This window comes from Emydura macquarii, unplaced genomic scaffold, assembly GCF_026122565.2.
Source record: "Emydura macquarii macquarii isolate MOO-44397 ecotype Brisbane River unplaced genomic scaffold, CSIRO-AGI_Emac_v2 contig_1209, whole genome shotgun sequence".
NCBI lineage: Eukaryota > Metazoa > Chordata > Testudines > Chelidae > Emydura > Emydura macquarii.
Window position 1 is genome coordinate 65,051 of NW_027131346.1, and position 23,763 is coordinate 88,813.

Genomic DNA, 23,763 nt, shown 5'->3' on the forward strand with positions numbered 1-23,763 from the left:
GTTTGGGGTACGATCCTGCTGGGGGGGGCGCTGGGTGTGTGTGTTTGGGATATGATCCTGGGGGGGGGGCTGGGTGTGTGTGTTTGGGGTACGATCCGGGAGGGCTGGATGTGTGTGTTTGGGGTACGATCCTGGGGGGGGGACTGGGTGTGTGTGTTTGGGGTACGATCCGGGGGGGCTGGATGTGTGTGTTTGGGGTACGATCCGGGGGGGTGCTGGGTGTGTGTGTTTGGGGTACGATCCTGGGGGGTGCTGGGTGTGTGTGTTTGGGGTACGATCCCGATGGGGGGCTGGGTGTGTGTGTTTGGGGTACGATCCTGCTGGGGGGGCGCTGGGTGTGTGTGTTTGAGATACGATCCTGGGGGGTGCTGGGTGTGTGTGTTTGGGGTACGATCCCGATGGGGGGGCTGGATGTGTGTGTTTGGGGTACAATCCGGGGGGGGCTGGGTGTGTGTGTTTGGGGTACGATCCCGATGGGGGGGACTGAGTGTGTGTGTTTGGGGTACGATCCCGATGGGGGGGGGCTGGGTGTGTGTGTTTGGGGTACGATCCCGATGGGGGGGCTGGGTGTGTGTGTTTGGGGTACAATCCGGGGGGGGGGGCTGGGTGTGTGTGTTTTTGGGTATGATCCCGATGGGGGGACTGGGTGTGTGTGTTTGGGGTACGATCCCGATGGGGGGGGGCTGGGTGTGTGTGTTTGGGGTACGATCCCGATGGGGGGGCTGGGTGTGTGTGTTTGGGGTATGATCCGGGGGGGGGGTCTTGGTGTGTGTGTTTGGGGTATGGTCCTGGGTGAGGGGAAGGCCTGTGTGTACTGGAGGAGAACAGGCTTATAAGGAACATCCAGCCTGGGGTCAGCAAGAACCTGTCGCGCCAAAGCAACCAAATTCCCTTCTCGGCCGGCGCTGGCCAGGTGGCTGGGGGGAAGCTGTTAGCTGCGGTAGATGCTGAGTTTAGTCAGGCCTTGGACACAGTCTCCTGGGGAAACGGGGGCTCGCTGAAATGACTGAGGGGGGCACGGCTGGCTGGAAGATGGGACTCAGGGTCGTTCTCAGTGGTTTGCTGGCAGATTGGCCGGGCCCGCGGGGGTCAGGCCTGGGCCCGGTACTACTGAATATTGTCGTCCGTGGCTTGGCTAATGGAGCAGAGGCTGCTTACAGCCGTGGCAGATGACACCCAGCTGGGAGAGATTGCCAGCCCAGTGCAGGGCAGGTTTAGAATTCAAAACGACCTTGACAGAGTTGGTCTGAACTCAGCAAGATGAAATTCAATGAGGAGAAATGAAAAGCACAACTCCAAATGGGGGAGTAACTGGCTGAGAGTAGCACAGCTGAGCAGCAGCTGGGAGTTAGAGTGGATCACAAACTGAATTCGGGTCCAGGATGTGATGTGGTTGAGGAAAAGGCTAATATCCTTGTGGGGCGTGTAACGGGCGTGTTATGTGTAGACACAGAAGGAAACTGCCCTGCTCTACTCAGCACAGGGGAGTCTCCGCTGGAGTACCTGTCCAGTCCTGGGTGCCGCCCTTTAGAAGAGACGTGGACAAGCTGGAGGGACTCCAAAGGAGAGCAACACAAACCATAAAGGGTTTAGAGACCCCGACCGCTGAGGAAAGGTTCAAAACCCTGCGCATGTTTAGTCTTAAAAAGACTGAGGCGGGGGAGGCTGAGACCAGCCGTCAGATCTGTTCAGGCCTGGTATAAAGAGGATGGGGATTAATTGCTCTCCGGGTTGACCGAAGGCAGCACAAGCAATAATGGGCCTAATCTGCAGCCAGGGAGGTTTAGGCTGGATCTGAGGAAAAGCTGCGAACTCTCAGGCTACGTGGAGCTGTGGAATCTGAAAGGGAGTTCCAGGGAGGATGGGGCTAGGCTGTTCTCGGTGGTGGCAGATGACAGAACAAGGAGCAACGGTCTCAAGTTGCAGGGCGGGAGGTCTAGGTTGGACATTAGGAAAAAGTTTTTCACTGGGAGGGTGGTGAAGCACTGGAATGGGTTACCTAGGGAGGTGGTGGAATCTCCATCCTTAGAGGTTTTTAAGCTGAGGCTTGACAAAGCCCTGGTTGGGATGATATAGCTGAGGTTAGTCCTGCTTTGAGCAGGGGGTTGGACTAGATGACCTCCTGAGGTCCCTCCCAACTCTAATATTCTATGATTCTATGAATCCCCATCCCTGGAGGTTTTTAAAAGCAGGTGGTTGGACAAACCCCTGTCAGGGATGGTTGACATTTATTTGGTCCTGCCTCAGTGCAGGGGGCTGGACTCGATGACTTCTCGAGGTCTCTTACAGCTCTACGTTTCGAGGATCCTGTGGATGGGGGTGTGTGCTTGGTGTGTGAGCTTGGGATACGATCCCATGGATGGGGGCTCGCTGTGTATTTTTGGGGTCTGATCCCATGGGGGGGGCAAGGTATCTGTCTGGGGTATAAGCCTGTGGGTGGGGACCCATGCATGTGAGTTTGGGGTATGATCCTGGAGGCCTGGGTGTGTCTGGGGTATGATCCTGTGGTTGAGGTGCTGGGTATGTGTGTCAGGGAGTACGATCCTGTCGGGCTAGGGGGAGGGGTGGGCATGTGTCCGAGGGGTATGATCCCATGTGTGTGAAAGAATATTTGGGGTGTGATCACATCGCGGGTGGGGAGCCAGGCGTGTCTGTTTGGGATTTGATCCTGGGGGGAGGGGAGGGGGACTGGGCTTGCGTGTTTGGGTTTGGATTCCATGGAGGGGTGTTTGGGGGAGGTGCCCATGGGCAGGGGGGATCAGCGGGGGTGTTTGGGGTATGACCCCATGGGTGGGGGGGAATCATCGGGGGTGTTTGGGGGAGGTGCCCATGGGTGGGGGGATCAGCGTGGGTGTTTGGGGTATGACCCCATGGGCGGGGGGGGGATCAGCGGGGGTGTTTGGGGTATGTGCCCATGGGCGGGGGGAGGGATCGGCAGGAGTGTTTGGGGTATGACCCCATGGGCGGGGGGGATCAGCGTGGGTGTTTGGGGTATGACCCCATGGGTGGGGGGGGAATCATCGGGGGTGTTTGGGGGAGGTGCCCATGGGTGGGGGGGATCAGCGGGGGTGTTTGGGGTATGACCCCATGGGCGGGGGGGGCTGTGCGGGGGTGTTGGTGGGGGGATCAGCGGGGGTGTTTGGGGGAGGTGCCCATGGGTGGGGAGGATCAGCGGGGGTGTTGGGGGGGATGTGCCCATGGGGGGGGGGATCAGCGGGGGTGTTTGGGGTATGACCCCATGGGGGGGGGGGGGGGGGATCAGCAGGGGTGTTTGGGGTATGTGCCCATGGGCGGGGGGGGGATCAGTGGGGGTGTTTGGGGGAGGTGCCCATGGGTGGGGGGGATCAGCGGGGGTATTTGGGGGAGGTGCCCATGGGCGGGGAGGGGATCAGCGGGGGTGTTTGGGGGAGGTGCCCATTGGCGGGGAGGGGATCAGCGGGGGTGTTTGGGGTATGACCCCATGGGCGGGGGGGGGATCAGCAGGGGTGTTTGGGGTATGTGCCCATGGGCGGGGGGAGGGATCGGCAGGGGTGTTTGGGGTATGTGCCCATGGGCGGGGGGATCAGCAGGGGTGTTTGGGGTATGACCCCATGGGCGGGGGGGGGGATCAGCAGGGGTGTTTGGGGTATGACCCCATGGGCGGGGGGGGGATCAGCAGGGGTGTTTGGGGTATAACCCCATGGGCGGGGGGGGGATCAGCAGGGGTGTTTGGGGTATGTGCCCATGGGCGGGGGGGATCAGCAGGGGTGTTTGGGGTATGTGCCCATGGGCGGGGGGGATCAGCAGGGGTGTTTGGGGTATGTGCCCATGGGCAGGGGGGATCAGCAGGGGTGTTTGGGGTATGACCCCATGGGCGGGGGGGATCAGCAGGGGTGTTTGGTGGATGCGCCCATGTGGGGGTGTCCAGATGGAGTCAGGAGCGTGGTTTAGGGCAGTGCTTCTCAGACTATTTACCCATGTGGGCCACCTGTGCCTCTCTCTGTTATGTTGGATGTCACGTGGGCCGCAGCTATGTGCTGACTGGGCTGCAAGCGGTCTGCTGGTTGAGAACCACTGGTCTAGGGAACCAGTGGTTCAGGTGATTCAGGGGGGTGGTGCCCCCGGCAGCCAGGACTGACCCTATTGTCCCAGGGGGGCATGAGGGGGCCTGTGCTGCATGGAGCAGAGTGGGAGGCTCCCCCTGGGCAGTCAAGGCTGGCCCCAACGTGCCATTATAGTGCTAAGGGATGCTGGGTTGCAGGGAACAGGGTAGAGGGTACTTTCCCCAGTCAGGGGTTGGAACCCAGGTGAACTTGTTCTCCCTCTCCCACAGCAGGATCAGCTGTCCTCTGCAGTGTTACTGCGTGGCTGTTCCCTGGGTGACATGTTCTGCCCCAGAGGTGGCTGCATTTGTGGGGGCAGATGAGTAGCCTCACACACTGTTTGTAAAGAGCTCCCCTCTGACTGAAAGGGTTCAACTGGGAGCTGGGAACACGCCAGCTGTGCCAGCTCAATGCAGCCTCCCCCGCTCCTGGGCACATGGAGAGGGGAGGTGGAGACTCCGGCTTCCCTAGCCCCTCTGCCTTTGCTGTGAAAAGCCCTTGGTTATGTAGCCCACCCAGAGCCAGCTCCTCCCCCCAGCAGGTCCCCATGGAAAACACCCTGCCACTTCCCTTCTAATGATACCTTGTTAATAAGGAGTGGTAGCACCACAAGGAGGGGGGGACAGCTCTTCCCCAGCAACTCTACAGCATCCAGGGACCCCCTTGCCCAGCGCTAAAATGCAGCCACCTCCAGGGTGAGGTACAGGGGCTGTTTAGACAAGGATCTCTCACTCAGTGCTGAGATACAGCTGCTGTTGGGGTGGGGTATGGGGGATTTTGCCAGGATGCCAGGGGGCTTTCAGATCCCAGCAGGGGCCTGCCTGGATCGGGGCTGACATGTCCCTTAGATCCTGCCATCACTAGTACCAGGGTTTGCCAACTTTGCAGTTTAAAGCAGTGCAGTTGCTCCTCCATCACCGGGTTGTGCCAGGGAGTGAATTCCCCAGGGCTGTGCCCAGGGGTGGGGAGAACATCCCACACCAGACACAAGCCTAGGCTTGTGGAGCCTGGGTTCAGTTCCCAGCTCTGCCAAAGACTGCCTGTGTGGCCCTGGGCCAGTCACTGAGCCTCCCTGTGCCTCAGTCCCCAGCTGTGACACCCATGTAATGGCCCTGCCTTGCCACACAGGGGGTGTCGGGATAAGTCCGTTAAGGACTGTGAGGTGCTCCAGTCTCTGGTGATGGAGGCCAGATCAGTCCCGGAGAGAGGGAGAGAAAGAAAGACAGGCTCACGCAGCAATGCTCAGTAGAGAACCCAGGAGTCCTGATTGCCAGGCTGTACATTAACTCCATCTCTCCCTGACTCTGGGGACAGGAACACTGGGGGCTACCAGGTCCTCAGTTGGTTTCAGTGTCTCTCCCTTGGGACACCTGTCCCCCCCACCATCTTAAGACAGGGGCCCTTGCTGTGCATATGGCTGGCACCTCCTCTGATCCTAGCTCTCCGCCAGGCTCCAAGTGTAGGTGCCCGCACCTGGGCTGCCCACTCCCAATCAGGGGGACAAACGTGCCAGGAGTTACCTGCGTCCTACTTTCCCTGCACAGTGACTCACACGGGCGATTGATCCCGGCATGGAGCAGGGCGGCTGATGACATTGGGGTCACAGATGCACACACATTCCTTATTCCTGACTCGCCTCAAACCTGCAGCCCCGAGAGCCCTTTGCAGCCACCAAATACCGCAGCGCTTTTGTATCCACCTCTTAAAATAGACTACAAAAGGGGAGGGGGAGGATGTGGGTTGGGACTGAGGGGCATTGGCAGGATGGGACAGCAGGAGGCTGCAGGTCAGGATTGAGGGGCACTGGCTGAGGGGTGGGGGAGCCAAGGCTGAGATAGCAGGGGCTGGGGGTCAGGTGATGGAGCACTGGCAGAGCAGTGGGAGGGAGATGGTAACTGTCTTTGGGCAGCAGAATCTACTGCTAACTCAACACTATTCTTTTAGAACCATGTTTTCCTGATGCTCCGTGACCTTGCCATGTCAGGAGGCGGGGGCTGCCTCTCCTAGCCCCTGCTCCTTCCTAGGTCGGTATTCTGGGAGGGAGCCCAGCCGGCACCAGAGCGTGTCCATCAGGAAGCGGCCCTGACAGAGTGACAGGCAATTGATGGACAGGCAGGCTGGGAGGCAGTGGGGAGCATGTGAGCAGAATGAGAACCAAAGGGAAACAGTTAGTGTCAAAGAGACACTCATGCCAGTTAACCCTTCACCTCCCCCCATGCTACCACCCGGGACCTAAACGCCCTCGCCATCCATCCACAGAGACGGAGCATGCTCTGTCCATCCCCATCCACTTCTCCAAACACACCATGTACCCTCCTCCCTGTCTCACCACACATACCCATCTAGCACAAGACAGCCCTGACTGTCCATCACCCATCACCACATGTACATGCCTAGCCATGGCCCTGAACACTCAGCCCTGCATGGAGCTTTCTGTGCGTTCATCCTCATGTGCCCTGCCAACTGCTTTCTATCACCTCCATTTACACCCCTTACCCATCCATCCCTCCATCCCTTCTGCCACCCCACCCTTCCTCCCTCCATGCATTCATTCATCCACCTACACATGCTCCATGCCCTCTACCACCCCAGCGGAGTCTGACCCTTAGGCCACATTACACCCAGGTCTGATCCAGCCATATGAAGCCAGCAGCAGGAGGGGGAGGTGTGGGGAGGAGGGGATCTTTTCCAGCCTAGAGATTTGCCCCTCCCCCCAGACCCCCTTTGCTCTGCCACCCCACTGAGAGCACTCTACCCCTCTGCCTGCTCCCGTCCCTCCCAGTGCAGAGACAGGGCTTCCCATAACCTCAGAAAGGAGACAAGGGTGACAAGGTAAAACCTGCTCACCCACGCCAGGCCCTGCACATCCCTCTGCCCCCTGGGGTCCCAGCCCTAGGGACACAGGTGCTGGAACTAGAGGTGCGGGGTGCTGCCACATCCCCTGGCTTGAAGTGGTTTCCATCGCATTCAGGGTTTCCAGTTTGGTTCAATGGCTCTGAGCATCCCCACTCTACACATTGTTCCAGCCCCCTGCCTACGGAGCACCTCTGTGGGATAGCATCCCCTCTGCCCCACAGCGAGGCTTGGCCAGGCCCCAGCTCTGCCCCTGCACAGGTGCGCAAGGTGGGGCAGAGGAGGGGAGATGGGGAGAGCACAGAGATGAGCTGGGGGAGGGAGGGGCAGGAGGCAGCAGGGAGGGGACCCCCCGGGGCTGCATCCTCAGCCTTTCACCTGTGCTGATGCTAAAGACCTGCATTGCCGGCAGCCCTTACAACTACATGGGGGGCACGACGCAAAGCTGCAAACAGTGCAGCTGCCTGAGTCTGCCTGAGCTTGAGAGACTAACCCGGAGCCCTACGGAGGGTGAGTGGAAGGGCTGGATGGGGGACCATTTCCCACCTGTGCAGGGCCACTCCAGCCATGTGGGCAGGGCTCCCCTTCTCTGAGCCACACTCCCCAAACTCTCTTCCAGCACCTATAGCTCCCCAGCCAGCAGCTCCAATCCCACCTAACAAGCTCCTCCCCACAGGGACACACAGCAACACGACAGCCCCACCCTAGAGCACAGGCTGGGCAGTCACACCCATCCTGCCCAGTCTGGATCCCCATCAACCAGCCTGGTACCACCACAGCCTCCGTCACTCCTCCGTTCCTCTACAGACTCCACACCCAGCACCGGGAGGCAGCTGCCCCTGGGGTGGAGCGCAGAGGCTGGGCATGTAGGGATCTCTCAAGATGCAGTCATCTCTGGAGTGGGACATGCAAGATGTTGAATAGCAACACCCACCTGGAACAGTAACCAAAATCCGCTCCCCCCTGCAAAAAAACATGTCTGGGACCCTTCCCCGTTCCCAGGAATGAGGCTCCAGGCCGGCTGCTCTCCCTGCACCCTCCTCCTCACCGAGTGAGACACCTGCCCCGCATGGGGAAGAGCTCAGGCTCCCAGCCAGTGCTGCTATCGGACCCACAGCCCTGCACCCCCACAACCTGTAGCCAGCACCGCTGCACTACCCCTGGGCCTGCAGGCTTCTCCCACCCCACTCCACATTACAGCAGCTACACCCAGATACACACAGACACAACCCCACCCCACAGCCATAATTTTATGTACCTACACAGCCGCAGCCACAACCACCCCAAAAGGCCATCCCTCAACCCTTTACAAACCACACGGAGCCACAACCCTATACATCTTCCACACACACAGACAAGCAAAGGCATAACTCTGAGCGCACACAGACCTGCACACACCCTCTCACACACACTCTAACAGAGACAAAACCCTATACACCACACAACACACACAAGGTACAATTGTATACATGCACATATACCCTGCACGCACGCGCGCACGCACACACACACACACACAGCAGCAGCAGGCACTGCCACTTCAGCCAAGCAAGAAGGGGAAAGAAGATGTGAATGGGTGAGTGGGCCTCACACACCAAGACTCAGCGAAACCATCCAAAACACACGCACTTGCTGACTGATTCACAATCACACACATTTGTGCAGTCACACAGGGAAGGAGATACACTTACAGTCACACACTGAGACACAACCAGACACGCAGACACACACAATCACACTGACAGTCAATGGTACACAATCCTACATATAGCCACCCACACAGAGATACAGAGACAGACAATTTTACCGTCCCACAGGGAAAGACACGCTAACACAGAGACACAACCTTTCCATACACACTGAGTCACACACTCTTGCACTTACACACAACCCCTTGTACACTCACAAGCATGTACTTGAACACACAACCAGACACAAGCACGCACACACAACCCTACGCACACAGGGACAAATCCACAGCCACAAAGTAACGCACACAACTCACCTAACCCGCACACACTGAGAGGCAATCTCTCACACAGGCTGACACAGCCACAATTACACCATTTTGCACACGCCGACACGGCTGCGCACACGCTGCCCGGCCACACTCTCTGTGACACAATCACACCCAACCCCCACCCTCACTTGCACACAGCCACGATCCGGCCCCTCTCCACACACGCGGCTGCTGCCACCAGCAGGTGCTCACTCGCACACGCACACTCACACTCACATCCTTGCACGCACACATCCACACCCTGGCACACCCCAGCTGCCGCCGCCCACACGCCCCCGCCCCCGCCCCGCTCTCACCTGGGCCCGGCGCCCTAGGCGGCCCCCCCGCGGGCCGGCCCCATCCCGGCGCGGCCCGGCCCGGCCCCGCTCCTAGCGCTCCATGCCCGGGCCCCGGCGGCTCCGGTGCGGCGGCGGCGGCGCGCGCGGCTGGGCGGCTCCGGGGCCGGCGCTCGCCTCCAGCATCCCGCACGCCGCGCGGTTGCTAGGAGACGCGCTGCCGTTTCCTCGCCCGCCGCCAACCCGGGCCAGCGCGCAGCGAACAATGCGCGCCGCGTGCCGGCGCGGGCTTAACCCTTGCGGGGCCGCGGGGCCGGGGGGGGACCGGGGCGCCCCTCCCCGGCCACCCCCGCCAACGCCGCCCACGCACCGACCCTGCCTCCCCGCAGCCGCGGCGGCAACCCCTCCCCCTCCGCGCTGTCGCCGCGCGCAGCTGCCGCGCGCAGCCCCCACGGAGAGACCGGCCCCCCCGCGCCGCCCTCCCTGCCCCCCCCAGGGCACCTGCCGCTCCCCGTTCACATTTCGCCCCTCCCCCCGGGCATCTGCCGCTCCCCGCTCATATTTCCCCCCAGGGGTCCGGCCCCCCCCACGCATCCCCCACAGAAGGCACTTGCCACCCAGCACCACATGCAACCCCCCTCCTCCTCAGAGAACACCCCCCCGCTCACATCCCCATCAGAAGGCACCTGCAGCCCCCCCCCACTTGCCCCACATGCATTCATCTTCCTCAGCAACTGCCCCCCAAGGAGGCAAAATATCCCCCCAAATCATATACCCAACATGCACTCACCCCCCTCACTGGCAGCAGCCACCCACCCCCATGTTGAAATTCTGTCCCACTACAGCCATCACCCCCCAGGCAACGTGTTAGAGGAGTGGCCTGAGGTGACTCAGGGGGAACCAGGCAGGAGGTGGCCCTGGGGGGGTGGGGGTTAGGCAGCATGAGGGGCGAGCTGGAGAGGGCCTAGGGAGGGGAACGGGTGAAGTGGAGCAGGCAGGGCAGGAGCTGGTCAGGGAAAATGGGGCGGCACACCCTATAGGGGTGCAATGGCAGGGGAGACAGTCAGGGTCAGCAGACAGTGGGGTCAGAGTTGGGGGTGACTGGGGAGGAAGAGGTGGGAGGTGGAAAGCAGGGCAGGATGGGAAGAACTGGGGCAGCAATAGGGGAAAGTCAGGAAGTCTCAGGGGCAGGGTGAGGAAGTTGGTGTGATTGGGGGTGTCAGGAGAGCTGTGAGGGGCTGGGGGTAGTAGCATGGCGGAGAGGTGCAGGAGGAAAACCCCAGCTATTCCCTGAGTAAATCCAGTGGGATCCTACACACCCTCCTTGACCCTACCCCATATCTACCTTAACTGTCTGTCTGCATCCTGACCCAAACCTCTCAATCCCACCCATAAATGAGGGATTTGGGTTATGGATTATCCCCTCTCTAGACATAATCCCCCCTCCTTTCCTTAACCCACCTCCAAATTCCTCAGCGCCACAGAAACTGCACCAGGCTAATTTAAATTACTGGTACTGTGTGTGGACGGTCTAAGAATGGTTTCAAACTGCCTACAGGTTAGTTTTGCACCACAAGCTAATATGCTATAAATCAAGTTTAAAACCCTAGAACCATCCACACACAAAGCAGCACTGGTTTCACTACACCACTATAAAATCTACTCCATTTCTTCTAGGCCATGTCTTCACTGCAAACAAGGTGTAGGGTTACAGCACGCTTTCTCACTGTAAAATCCTAGCGGGGACAAGGCACAGGTAGTTTTTAACTTCCCGCTGGAGGTAGGCACAGTCAGCTCTAGACCCTCATGCCCTTGGTGCATCTTCACTTGGATAAACTGTGCGCTGTTAGCTAACATGTCTACCTAGCTCAAGCTAGGAGGTGGCATGTGAGCAGGTGCTAGCTAGCAACCAACAGGTGGGAAAAGTTCTTCCTTTAACCACATACCACACTAGGCTTTTTTTCATAGCAGTGACAATCCTAGTGTAAACAGGGTCAGCAGTGCTTCAATCTGTTAGCAAGGACAGGTAAACAGGTATGGGGCCACTGCAAAAAAAAGGCATGTTCTTAAATTAACTAATCCAGGTTAAAACAACAGTGAAGATGCCTGCAGCCATAGCAGACCCACCATCCCAGAAGGTAAACAGTCCCGGGCCTGGCTAGTACTTGGGTGGATGACCACCTGGGGCTCCCAGGTGCTGTAGGCACAGACCCCGCCCCCGTTCCTGTTTTTTCATTTGTTGTCCCCCCTACTTAGTTGAGTCCTGGGCTGAGTGACTCCTCCCCTTAGGCTGGGGGAGGGGCCTTAGGTTTGCACCCACCCACCTCCTAGGCCAGAACCCAATATGAACAACAGTGAACATCTGGCAACTCAGGTTAATGCAGTTCAGCAGTTTGAGGGAAAGTGGCTGGCGAGGGTTGAGCAAACGTGTGCTGCTAACCACGGTGAAAGCCAAGGCCTTGTCTTCCCTGCTCTTTTAACCCTGCTTAGCTAACTGGAGTTAAGAACACACCTTTTTTGTTGTGTAAACCTAGGTTTAGGAATGGCTGGTGTAGACACTTTTCAACCCAGGCTACAATCGTCAGCTCCTAGGTAACAAGGTTCCACCCCTCTGTCTCCCAGACATGGCCTTAGTGCAAACACTCCACAAACAGTGTCTTCCAGGAGAGGAATGTTGCGTCCGCTCCCAGCCCCTCTGAGGCGGGGGTCAAATGTTTTAGTGTCTGCCCCAGGATTCACAATCGTGTTCATCAGCTTGAGTGAATTCGCACCCCTCAGCAGATGTCACAGCGTGATCCAAACCTCCCATGGGCCCTCCGCAGCCCTGAGACAGGAGGGGAGATTGGAGGGGACGAGCGACCAAGGCAAACGGCTGGACCAAGCCGCCCACGGATGCCTTAGCCCGAGAGCTCCAATGGGTCCCATGCTCAGTAGAGTCACCACCTGGATGGAAACCTCCCACTGCAGGGAAACAGGGGGGAGCTCATCAGGGGGGGCTCTCCCCAGACCTCAGTGCTTATCCCCGTGCAGCACTGGGGTGCTGCGCTGCAGAGAGTGGGGAAAGTGTGGTAGGGGGCGCTGTGTTGCATGGCCCCGGGGGAGGGGCTCAGCAGGGGCACTGTGTCACATGGCCAGTGGAGGGGAAGGTGGGCTCAGCAGGGGGTGCTGTGTGGCATGGCAAAGGGATGGGGTTGGCTCACCAGGGGGCGCTGTGTGACGTGGCCCAGGGGAGTAAGGGGGACTCAGCAGGGGGCACTGTGTGGCATGGCCCGGAGGGGCTCAGGGTTGGCTCAGCAGGGGGCGCTGTGTGGCGTGGCCCGGCGGGGGGCGGGGTTGGCTCAGAAGGGGGAGCTGTGTGATGTGGCCTGGGAGGGTTAGGGGGCTCAGCAGGGGGCACTGTGTGGCATGGCCCGGGGTTGGCTCAGCAGAGGGCGCTGTGTCGCATGGCCCGGAGGGGGCGGGGTTGGCTCAGCAGAGGGCGCTGTGTCACATGGGCCGGGGGGGCGGGGTTGGCTCAGCAGAGGGCGCTGTGTCGCATGGCCGGAGGGGGGCGGGGTTGGCTCAGTAGGGGGTGCTGTGTCACGTGGCCCGGAGAGCAGGGTTGGCTCAGCAGGGGGCGCTGTGTCGCATGGCCTCGGGGTGGGTTGGGGGGCTCAGCAGGGGGCACTGTGCGGCTGGCCTCGTGGGGGATAGGGGGCTCAGAAGGGGGCGCTGGGTCACGTGGCCCGGGGGTTGGGGGGGGGGCTCAGCAGGGGGTGCTGTGTGACATGGCCCTGGGGGGAGGGGTTGGCCCAGCAAGGGGCGCTGTGCGACCTGGCCCTGGGGGAATGGGGGGCTCAGCAGGGGGTGCTGTGCGGTGTGGCCCTGGGAGGGGGGCAGGGTTGGCCCAGCAGGGGGTGCTGTGTGACATGAAGTGGGGGGTGGGGTTGGCTCAGCAGGGGGCACTGTGCGACCTGGCTCTGGGGGGTGGGGGGGGTGGGGTTGGCCCAGCAGGGGGCGCTGTGCGGCCTGGACCTGGCTGGGTGCTGGGGCTGTCTCATCCCCACGGCAGCGAGGCTGCGTCACCTCCCTTCATCTCTCCTTGGGGTTTCCATGGAAACCTTTTAAGCCAACTTCTCAGGGAGACGAAATTCTTTTTTTAAATGCTGGGAAGGGGGAGGGGCCGGGGCACTGGGTGCCCCCAGGCTGGGGCGGGGAGGGGGGAGCTGAGGAGTCGGAGCGAACGCTGGACGCCAGCCTGACCCCCAGCCCCTGCACAGTCCCCCTTGGGCTGCTCTGGGGGCGGGGGGGGGACTAGCAGTCAGGAGTGCTGGGCTGTGTCCCAGCTCGGGCAGGGGAGCGGGAGCTAGTGGGTAGAGCAGGATCCCCTGGCTCTGGGAGCGAACTCAGCTGCTGGGTGCCCACCGGCGCCACCTGGGGGCAGGGAATCTCACAGCCCCAGAGGGGTTCCCCTAGCAACGGTAGCCAAGCACCCATGCCTGGCTGCAACTGAATTGAGCTGATTATTATGGGATGGTTCTTCTTGCCTCTCTGGCATGGCACCAGGCAGCATTTGGGGAGTGGGGGGAAGGCTCCAGGAAGGGACATACTGGAATATAGCAGGCTGATGAAACAGGGAGGGGAGACTCCAATCACCCTCGACACCAGCCAGCACCCCCTCCCCTTCACCCCTACAGATATCTGCCAGCACCCCCTTCTCAGACAGAGACTCCCTGACAGACACCCCAACCCCTCCCACACCAGCCAGCACCCCCTCCCCATCACCCCCTACAGAGAGATCCGCCTGCACCCCCTTTTCATACAGGGACATCCACATGCAGACATCACATCCCCTCCCACACCAGCCAGCACTCCCTCCCCTACCGCCCCATACAGCCTCTCCATATTCTCCCCATGCCAGCCAGCACCCTGTTCCCCAATTTCCCACACAGAGAGCCCTCTGACACCACCCCCCATGCCAGCCAGCATCCCTTCCCTGAGAGGGGAGCTCACCCCTCCCAAAACCCATCCCCATCTCCCCCTACCAGCAGCTTATTTAGCATGAATATGCACAGACTGAAGTGTGGGTAATGCAGGAGCCGTTTTCTAGGGGGAGCGACATGGCACTGGGCACCATATATTGAGGGGTATGGGAGGGGTCTGGATTCACCGGAAGGAGGCACTGCATTAAAGTGAGTACCAAGGGACAGAACTGACCCCCTGCAGCCTCCCAGTGGCCCGAGCTGCCCCCTCTCAAAGCTATCTTGTTCTCAAAGCAGGAGCTCCTCCCCGTGGGGATGGAGTGCTGCTGCATATTCAACTCCCCTGTCCTTACTGTGTAAAGAGGGACCCAGGGCACATGACTCCTTACCCCATATCCCTCCCAGAGCTGGAATAGAACCCAGGAGTCCTGCCTTCTAATAATATCACATCTCACACTAAAACTCCCCACTTTCCCATGGGGGCCCATTACAAAAGGGGGCATCATCCCAGGACCTACTGGGAACCCAGGAGCATCTCACTTCAAGATCTGCTGTGGATCAGGTGTGTTTCACTACCAGATCTACTGGATCTGCTGAGGATCTGGTGTTAGGTCTTATAGCGAATTTTTCCCTACTGGGGAAGAGGCATGTTTCATTACAGAATCTTCTGGGCCTGGGGATCTAGGAAGTGTGTTTCACGGATATTTCCTGGGGAGCAGGTGCTATGGCTTATGCTTCCCAATAGGATCTAGTGGGTGTCAGGCACTATTGGCATGCCTCACATTAGGGCATCCTCAGAATTAAAGTTCCCTCATGGGATCTGCTGGGCTCAAGAGTGGCAGAGCACATCTCTGTGGAATCAAGTAGGGAGTGCCATGCGTGCCATGTGTCTGGGAATCTCCTAGGCAGCAGGTGCAGAGGAGAGAGGATCTCGGGGATTTCTGGGGCTGCATGTTCACTGTGAGATCTAGTGGGGCTCATGAGGGAAGTACGTATGTGGGATCTTGTGGGGATGGGGCACAGCGAGGCACCTGTGCCTGCAGAATCCTGGGAGATCGGGCATCACGTGGTGTGCCTCCCTGTGGGAAATGGGCACTGCAAGGTGAATATTTCTGTGGGACCTAGTGGGAGCAGGCGCCCGGGGGTGCATGTCTCTGTGGGTGCTGGCGGGAGGGAGGAAGGAATCAAGCAGCACAGGTAGCATTGGCAATAGGGTCTGAGCATTGCAGGGTGCATGTCCGTGGTATCTCGGCTGTGTTGAGCATCTGGGTGTGCGGCTCTATGGATCTAGCGGGGCTCAGACACCCTGGTGACGGCGTCTGTGTGATCTTGTTGGGATTGTCACCGCAGGACCGCTTGGCTCTGGGATCGAGAGGTGAGCATCTCCATTGGATCTCTGGGGTGCTGGGCACTGCAGAGTGCCTGTCTGAGGGATCTTGGATGTATCCGGTGCTGCTGTGTGGCTGGGTATCAAGCATCAGGGGTGCAAGCCTTGGTGGGATCTAGGGGGCATCAGGCATCACAGGGCATGCGTGCGATGAGATCTGTTGGGGGTCCCCAAGCAAGCATATGCAGGATCTAGTGGGATCAGCCAATGTGGAGTGTGTCTGGGGATCTGCTGACATCAGGCACTGCAGGGCGCTTATTTCTGCATTCTCACAGACTGGGTACCAGGGGCATGTTGCTGTGGGATCTAGCAGCAAGTGCTGGAAGGTCTCACAGGCGCCGTGAGGCATAGGATCCTGTGGGATCTTGGGGGCACGGTGGCGGGTATCCTTGAGGGGTCAGAGTATCTCTGTGGTTCTAGTTGGGATTAGGTGCCACAGGGCCTGTTTGCTGTGGAAACAGTGGGATCATGAAGCAACTGTTTCTGTGGCTCTAGTGAGGACAGGGGGGTGTCCTGTGGGGAGTAGGCACCATGGGGCATGCACATCTGTGGGATCTGTTGGGAATGGATGACCCAGGGCATGTCCCTGTGGGATCTACTTGGAGTTAGGTGCCACAGGGCATATGTCCCTGCAGGATCAAGTGGTTGCATCCCTCTAGGGTGCTGGTTGGCCACGCCCTACTGCAGCCCGTCCCAGTCCCCAATCCACACGGGACCACAACCCCTACTTCTCCACCCCATGTCCCATCCCCCCCAGTTCCTATCCCATGCAGGGCCACAACCCCCACTTCTCCACCCCATGTCCTATCTCATGCAGGGCCACAACCCCCACTTCTCCATCCCACGCCCACTCAGTTCCCATCCCACACAGGGCCATGACCCACAACCCTGCCCCACGCAGTGCAGCACCTCCACTCCCCAGTCCTTGCCCTGTGGGGCCACAACCCCCATACCGTGCTCAGGGTGGGGCCGCCCCTCCACAGGCACACTGACTGTGCGGCGCAGCAGCTTGGTCCGGCAGGGTTCACTTCGCCGTTCCCTCATCAGCAACGGGTGGATCTGGACACGGGGGAAAAGAGAGACTGGCGAGGTTAGTGTTGCACTGGAGGCATCCCCTCTTCCACTCCTGACAGCCCCTCCCCAGGTCCCTCCTCACCCATTGCCTCCAAGCTGGCAGTGTCAGGACAGGAGTGCACAGGAGGGCAGAAAGCAACAATTCTCAATCCCTATGGTTGTCCCAGGTGTGGCTTTATCCTGCGTGGCGGGGACCCAGCTGGAGGGGGTGGGGTGCAGTGTTATCGCAGGGACCAAGAGGGAGCAGGCTGCATAGAACCCCGACCCTGGGACAGCAGCTGGGCTCAGAAGCCCTGCCCCATGCTCGAGGGGAAGGGACTACATCGTATTCTCGGGGCAGATCTGGGCCCAGTCCTTGGGGAGAGGGCAGGTCTCTCTGTGCTTGACAGGGAGGAGGGAGGGAGGCGCCAGTGCTCCAGGACGGTCTTGCTGCACTAGAGGCGTGGAGTCTCTGCTCTGGAGGTGTCTCTCTAGGGTCCCCACAAGCTCCATGCTCCCCCTCAGCCGTACACCCAGTCCTGTCCCTGTGGGTCTCACCTCGTCCTCGTCTAGCATAAGCAACTGGTTTCCAGAGATGATGCAGAATCGGGGGTTCCAGGGTGGGCGTTCGTAGGGAGAGTGCATATAGGGCATGCGGTGCGTGGGGGCTCCTCGCACATCTGGTGGGGGGAAGAGGGTTAGAGATGATGCAAGGGGGGAGGGGTGTCTTCCCAGGCAGAAAGAACCCTCCTCCCATGTCCACACACGCCCTGCCTGCCCCATTCAGGTGCCCCCTCAATGCACCCCGTGCACTGCTCATCTCTATCTCATTACCATGCTTCCCACCACCACTGTAGGGCATCAGGGGCCAGCAGCTCCTCCCAGGCTTGGGTCAAGGTGAGGAATGACCATGTCAGTGTCACACTCATGGCTGGGCTCAGAAATGGGCACAGCTCTTCTCCCCATTTTCCCCACCCCAGCTGGACCTGACCTCCGCACTCTCTCTAACCCTGTCCCCTCCCCCTCTCCCCCCCCCATGAAGGGCCATGCTAGGAGAACCTCACTAGAGGAGACATTCTCTCCTAGCCCCCAGCTGTGGGGTCAGCTCGTGTTCTCAAGCCCCCTCCCCACACCCTCCGGTTGCAATAACTCAGCCTGAGGAACCAATAATCCACACAGGAAGATGCTGAAGAACCCAAAAGAGCACCTACAATTTCAATACACCCTTCTCCAGGCAGGAGAAACCATAGATCAGCCCCAAGCCAGCATACGCCCTCCTCACCCGCTGCAGAAAGCTCACCCCAGGCTAACCCCCATTCAACTCTTGCCAAGGCCACAGCCAGACAGACCACCTGGTCTGACGTCCTGTCTAGCACTGGCCAGAGAACGGCAGCCTGCTACCTTGTACTGACCCCAAGGTCTTGAGTCTGGCTAGAGGGTCTTCTGGGGGGCTCTCGTCTGGACTGGAAGCCACTAGGAGACGGAGAGTCCCTCCCCTCCATTGGGAAGCTGCTCAGGGGTTAATCCCCCACCCTTAAAAACCTGGGCCTTATTTCCAACCTGAATTTATCTGGCTTCAGCTTCCAGCCATTGGTTCTTATTCTACCTTTCATCACCAGTCTAAAGAGCCCAGGTATTTTCACCACCAGTCCTTATACACCATAATCAAGTCACCGCTCAATCAGCTTTTGGTCAGCTGAGCAGCTTGCGGTCCTGTTAGCCTCTTGTTGTCCGGTGTTTTCTCCAGCCTTCAAAATCAGCTCCATACCTCATTTCTGCACCTTCTCAGCATCCTTTTAAAACTTGAGGGCACCAGAACTGGATGCACTGTTCAGCAGCAGCATCTCTAATGCTGTACGCAGAGGGGAGCTCATGTGGAGATTGCATCTTAATATTGCCAATGCCAGGAGCTCAGAACCCACCGAATCACCCCACTGACGTAAAAATCCTGAGATTTCAAATCAGACATAGCTATATACATGTGGAGGGTGGGTCTGATCTAGTTACACACAGACACACACAATATCAGAGCCTTTGGGGGCATGTTACCGAGCGGATACCCACAACCTCACGAGTTAGAAACTGGTTTTATTTGTAGTAAACGAAAGCCAGTTCTTTCCCATAATCCCCAGACTCCAGGCTCTGGAGCTGTAACGCTGCAAGGTGGACAGGCTGCAGGCCAGGTCTTGGCTTAGACCAGGTCTACACTTACAAGATTTCCCGCTTCACCTCTGCCAGTGCATTTTCTTCTGGCTCGGCACCTTAGCCTGGCAGAACCAAGTCCACACAAGGGCTTTTGCCAGCATAACGTCAGCCAAAAATCCCCTCCCCAACTCACACAGCTAGGCCAGCAAAGCTGAATGCAGGCCAGGTCATGGATAGTCTGGGGGCATATCCGTAGGGCACCAGGCACTCCACTCGAGGGTGCTGATCCCAGCTGGGACCCCTGGGGGCTAGGAGCAGCTGCACTGGAAGCCCTTTGATCCCATGCCCCAAAGCAGAGGGGAGGGGGAACCTCACACCAGTAGGGAGCGGAGGAAACGTCCCATGGAGAAGGAGCCGCAGGAGATGCAAACAGAGTCAGGGATCCAGCACCACAGGTAGCGTATAATCACCCCCCACCTCCCCCAGCACAGACTGTGGTGGGGTCTGGAGTCCCCCCATGCTGGGAAGCAGCCTGTCCTGCCCAAGAACACTCATGGGGGTGGGGGGATGTAGGGAGAGGCACAAAGGGTTTTTGCAGCGCAGTGCTGCCACCCAGTGGACATAGTTGGACATATCAGGCTACTGAGCTCACATCAGCCCCTTCCATCTCCAAACACACACACAGAGGTCCCCCCAATTGCTAAGGAACACATCCATATGCCTGCCTTGCCGACATTGCACAAAGAACAGCACATAGCTTATAGGAAGGGACACCAGGAGGCCTGACTCCCCCCTCCAGCCTCAACAACCCAATAGACACCACTCCATTCCTAGAGGCAGGGATAGAAGCCAGGAGTCCTGGCTCCCAGCCCCCCAGCTCTAATCCACTACCTGCATCAGACCTCCTGGGTTCTGTCTCCCCAACCAGAGCTGGGGATAGAACCCAGGAGTCCTGATCCCCAGCGTTCTGCTGCTATCTTGCTAATTGCTGTGCAAACTTCCAGCACAGCCTCTGCCACAGCCCCTATGTAACCAGCCCTGGAGGAGGAGGAGAACCTATTTCGGCTGCCAGTTAATCCTTTAGCACAAATGGGAGAGGTCTGTGCTGTGGAGTTAGAAGGTTCTGGGGTCAGATCCTGTCGGTGGCTCATGCAAGGTGGGATAGGAGAAGGAATAGCTTGCAAAGACATCATTACAGACCACGTCATAGCGCCATTGCACATGGAGAGAGGGAATGCTTCCCGAGTTTACCCGAATCCTGGAAGTCCCGCCACCCCCAGTACTGGGCTTTTCAACCTGAACACTCCTTTTACCATGGTAGATACAGGGCTGGAAGAAGATGGCACGTGGAGGTCACAAATGGATGATTGGATGGATGGAAGGGTGCATGCAGGGACAGGCACGTGGACTGAGGTGGAGAGGCAGAGAAGTGTGCACGGGGGAAGGGTGGTGGATGGAGGGTAGGAAGGGTGTGCAGGGACAGAGGGCTGGGTCCAGGGAGGGTTGTGTGTGGCAGGATGGTGGGTGGGAAACAAGTAAGGCCACTCCTAAGTCACATGAGGATGTTGCAATGACCCCATAGTGCAGGAGTGCTCAGACATGATTACATGTCTTAGTGTTTCGTGGACCGCTCCTGTTTCGATTAATGTGCACTGTCCCTTTAAGGGGCAGGTGGGGCACTAACTGGCAGGGGACTAAGGGCCAGGAGTTTAGCCAGGGGGTGTCCAGGGAGCTGAGAAGCCCTGCCCTAAGTCCCACCTTTCAGGAGGCCACTCACTTCTCAGTTTCCTTACAGCCTTCTCTTCCCAGGCCCTGGGGGGAGGAGAAAGGGGGGAGATTAAATGCCCAGCCAGGGGGCATGGCCAGAGCAAGCCCCTGCTAAGCAGCAGGGACCCACTCCTTATGCTCAGTGGGGCTCAGCCCCACTTTGCACTCATGGCAGGCTCAGTGAGGTGCCCAGGATGGCCTGGGCCTAGCTGAACTGCCCCAGGAGGAACGCTGCACACAGCTCTGGCGCTGGGGTGGGGTGAGGGGAGGGAGATGGTTTCTTCCATGCTGAACCCACACAATTTCACACAAAGCTGGATATTGGAGTGACATGCAAATTATATGCAAATATGCAAATGTACGCTTCCTTGCTTCAAACTGACCTGCCTGCAAATATGCAAATAAGCTCATTAAATCATTTGCATAGAATATCCAAGTATCCCAAAGACTTAGCCACCTCCAAAAGCTGGTGTCCTTGTTAGCTCTGGGCAGTCCTCCACATTGTGGGGGGGGGGAGGGGACGACTTCATTCAGCACTCCTCCCCCCAGGTCCACACCTCCTCCTCCATCCCTCTAGAACCCCAGTGCACCTCCCCCTCCCTGCCCTGGCATCGCAGTGTGGGTGCTGCAGGGGGTGACTGTCCCATCAGAGCTGAGTGCGCCTGGAGAGCTGTGCTGGGAAGTGACAGCCCGGGGGGGGGAGCCTGGCAGAGAGAGAAGAGACACCCCTCCCCCCCAAAGATGGCTACAGACCCTTCCCCCTGCCCCATCCCCCACCACCAGCTACAGGTCCCTCCCAAGACATAATTGGGAAGAGGAGACCCTACCCCTAAGTTGGGAGGGGTCCCTGAGCACCACCCGCACCCCCCCCCCCAGCACCACCTGCAACTCACGACACTGCCATGCTCTGGGGATTCGATTCATGCTGGTCCCCCCCTCCCGGGATGGGGGGGGTGAGGAGGGAGCATCCTCCAATGGGGTTACCTAGCAACCACATCCCGCCACCCCCACACATGCTGAGTGCAGGGAAGAGACCGTGGGGGGGTGTTTCATCCCAGCATCCCGCAAAGCAGGGAGGGGGAGCCCCCTGCTACTCCAGCCTCAGCCTCTCCCAGCAGGAGCCCTGGCTGTGGGGGTAGCTCCCAGTTACCCAGCTATGGCCTCTCCCAGCAGGGGGCGCTGTAGGGAGCGGGACAGGAGCCCTGGCTGGGGGGGAGCCACAGCTACTGCCTCTCCCAGCAGGGGGCGCTGTAGGGAGCGGGCCAGGAGCCCTGGCTGGGGGGGAGCCACAGCTACTGCCTCTCCCAGCAGGGGGCGCTGTAGGGAGCGGGCCAGGAGCCCTGGCTGGGGGGGAGCCACAGCTACTGCCTCTCCCAGCAGGGGGCGCTGTGAGCAGAGATGCTGGGGCTGGGGCGGGTGAGGAGGACTCTTATTCTGAGCTGTGTTTCAAGGCCTGTTAATTACTGAGCAGGGCCTTTAATCCCTCGTTAATATTTCTGTTTTGGGGCCACAATAAATTAGCAGTTGGGATGGAGTTGCTGGGGGGTCTCCGGTGAGGGTTACTGGATGAACTGGGGTGCAGGGGCAATGGGGATCAGGCTGGGAGAACGACACCCCCTCAGGCCCAGAGCCTACAGACATGGGGACAGAAGGAGGGTGTTTGGACCCAGGAGTTCTAGGAGCCAGGTGTCGGGGTGCAGAGGGCTCTGGAGGAGCACCTGGACCATACGTGAGACTCACAGACCCCATCCCCCGCTCCTTTCTGGGCCAGTAGCTGTGAAAGTGGGTCATGCAGGTCTCCTGGGGATTCGCACCAGCCACACATCAAGGGGCAGGGTCCCCTAAATGGGCCAGCCCTGCACCTCTGAGTGGGCCCTGACCATGAGTAAGGGCACAGTCCAGCAGGCCATGGGCTGGGAATGAGGGCAGCAGGAGGATGTGAACTCTCTCTTCCCCCACAGGCCCCTCCCCAGCCTGCAGAGAGCCCCCCACAGGACCCTACCCGGATGCCAGGGTCCTGGATCCAGCCCTAGGAACCCTCACCCAACACAGTCAGCACTTCCCAACCCCTGCTACTGATACCATGTGCTGTTCCCAGAGCCATCGCAGGGTCCCCCTCTCCCTGCTGCCCCCACAGGCTCCGGGCAATGCCCCCCACCACAGGCCTCAGGCAGAACCCCCTGCAACCTCTTACTGTCCCCCAACACAGCAGGCAACAAGCAAACTCTCCAGATACTCCCAGCACCTCCACCATCTCTCCCCACCCACCGCTGACCCCAGGTGTATTGCTTGCCCCCACCCCCAACACCATGATGGCCTTGGGCAAATCATCCACCAACCCCAGGCCCACCAGATAACCCCCCCACACTCCTCCCCAACACCTGTCCTTGACTACCCCCCTGCACTTCCAATCCCAGGCATTCCCTCTCACCGCTTCTTCAGACCCCACATGCCTCGGGGAACCGCCCCAGACACATCCCCCTCCCCAACGGTGCCTGACCCTCCTACCCACACCCCAGATGAACCCTCCAAGCCCATTACTGCACTGTGAATCCCTTACCATTATCTCCCCAGAGAACACCCACACGTGCCCAACACTGCCCACCATCCCCCAACCCCACAAAGCCCCCTACACCCCACACATTTCCTTTTGCCCAGATTCCATGAGCCCCAGACCACCCTCCAGGGGCCCCCACCTCCAGCTGCCAACACCACCATCCCCAGTGTCCCCACCAACAGAACCTCAGACCTCACAGGCCTCAGGATACACTCCAGAGCCTCCCACACACCACAGGCTCTAGGGCAACCACCAGCACTCTGTCCTACCTCTCCTGGGCAAACTCCCCACCCCCCTTCAGGAAAACCCTCCACTCTCTGGGATGACCCCCCAGGCATTGCCCCAGCCCCACCAAGATCAGCTGGAGCACAGCATCCCTCACGGTCAACCACAGTCCTGAGCCCACAAGCAGCCCCCCCCATGCCTCTCCAGTATCGTCCCCCAGGCCCTGGATGACAGTCCCCACCCCAGTGCTCCTATAGCCGCAGGCCCCAGCTGAATCCCTTTTGTGCCCCCACTATCTCCTCCAAGCAAACCCCATCTTCCCCCATTGCTCAGGCTCCAGAACCTCCCCACAGACACCCCCATCCCCTCTGCCCCACAGGTCCCACTCACTTCCCAGTACCCCCACCACCTGCCCCAGGTGAACCAGAGTCTCCTCTC

At 59.4% G+C, this 23,763-nt stretch overlaps 1 protein-coding gene across 3 annotated transcripts in view; it reads right to left on the minus strand.

Annotated features, from left to right (window-relative positions):
- SYNGAP1 (synaptic Ras GTPase activating protein 1) overlaps positions 1 to 23,763 on the minus strand; it is a 46,673-nt gene that overhangs the window by 22,107 nt on the left and 803 nt on the right. For 2 of the 3 annotated variants that reach the window (XM_067546949.1, XM_067546948.1), the window contains exons 2-3: positions 17,190 to 17,311; positions 16,532 to 16,637 (exon numbers count right to left, since the gene is read on the minus strand). In XM_067546949.1, coding sequence (XP_067403050.1) covers positions 16,532 to 16,637; positions 17,190 to 17,311 — 228 coding nt within the window. Of the gene's footprint in view, positions 1 to 9,251; positions 9,523 to 16,531; positions 16,638 to 17,189; positions 17,312 to 23,763 lie in introns of those variants that run through there. The other variant, XM_067546950.1, reaches the window with a different exon arrangement.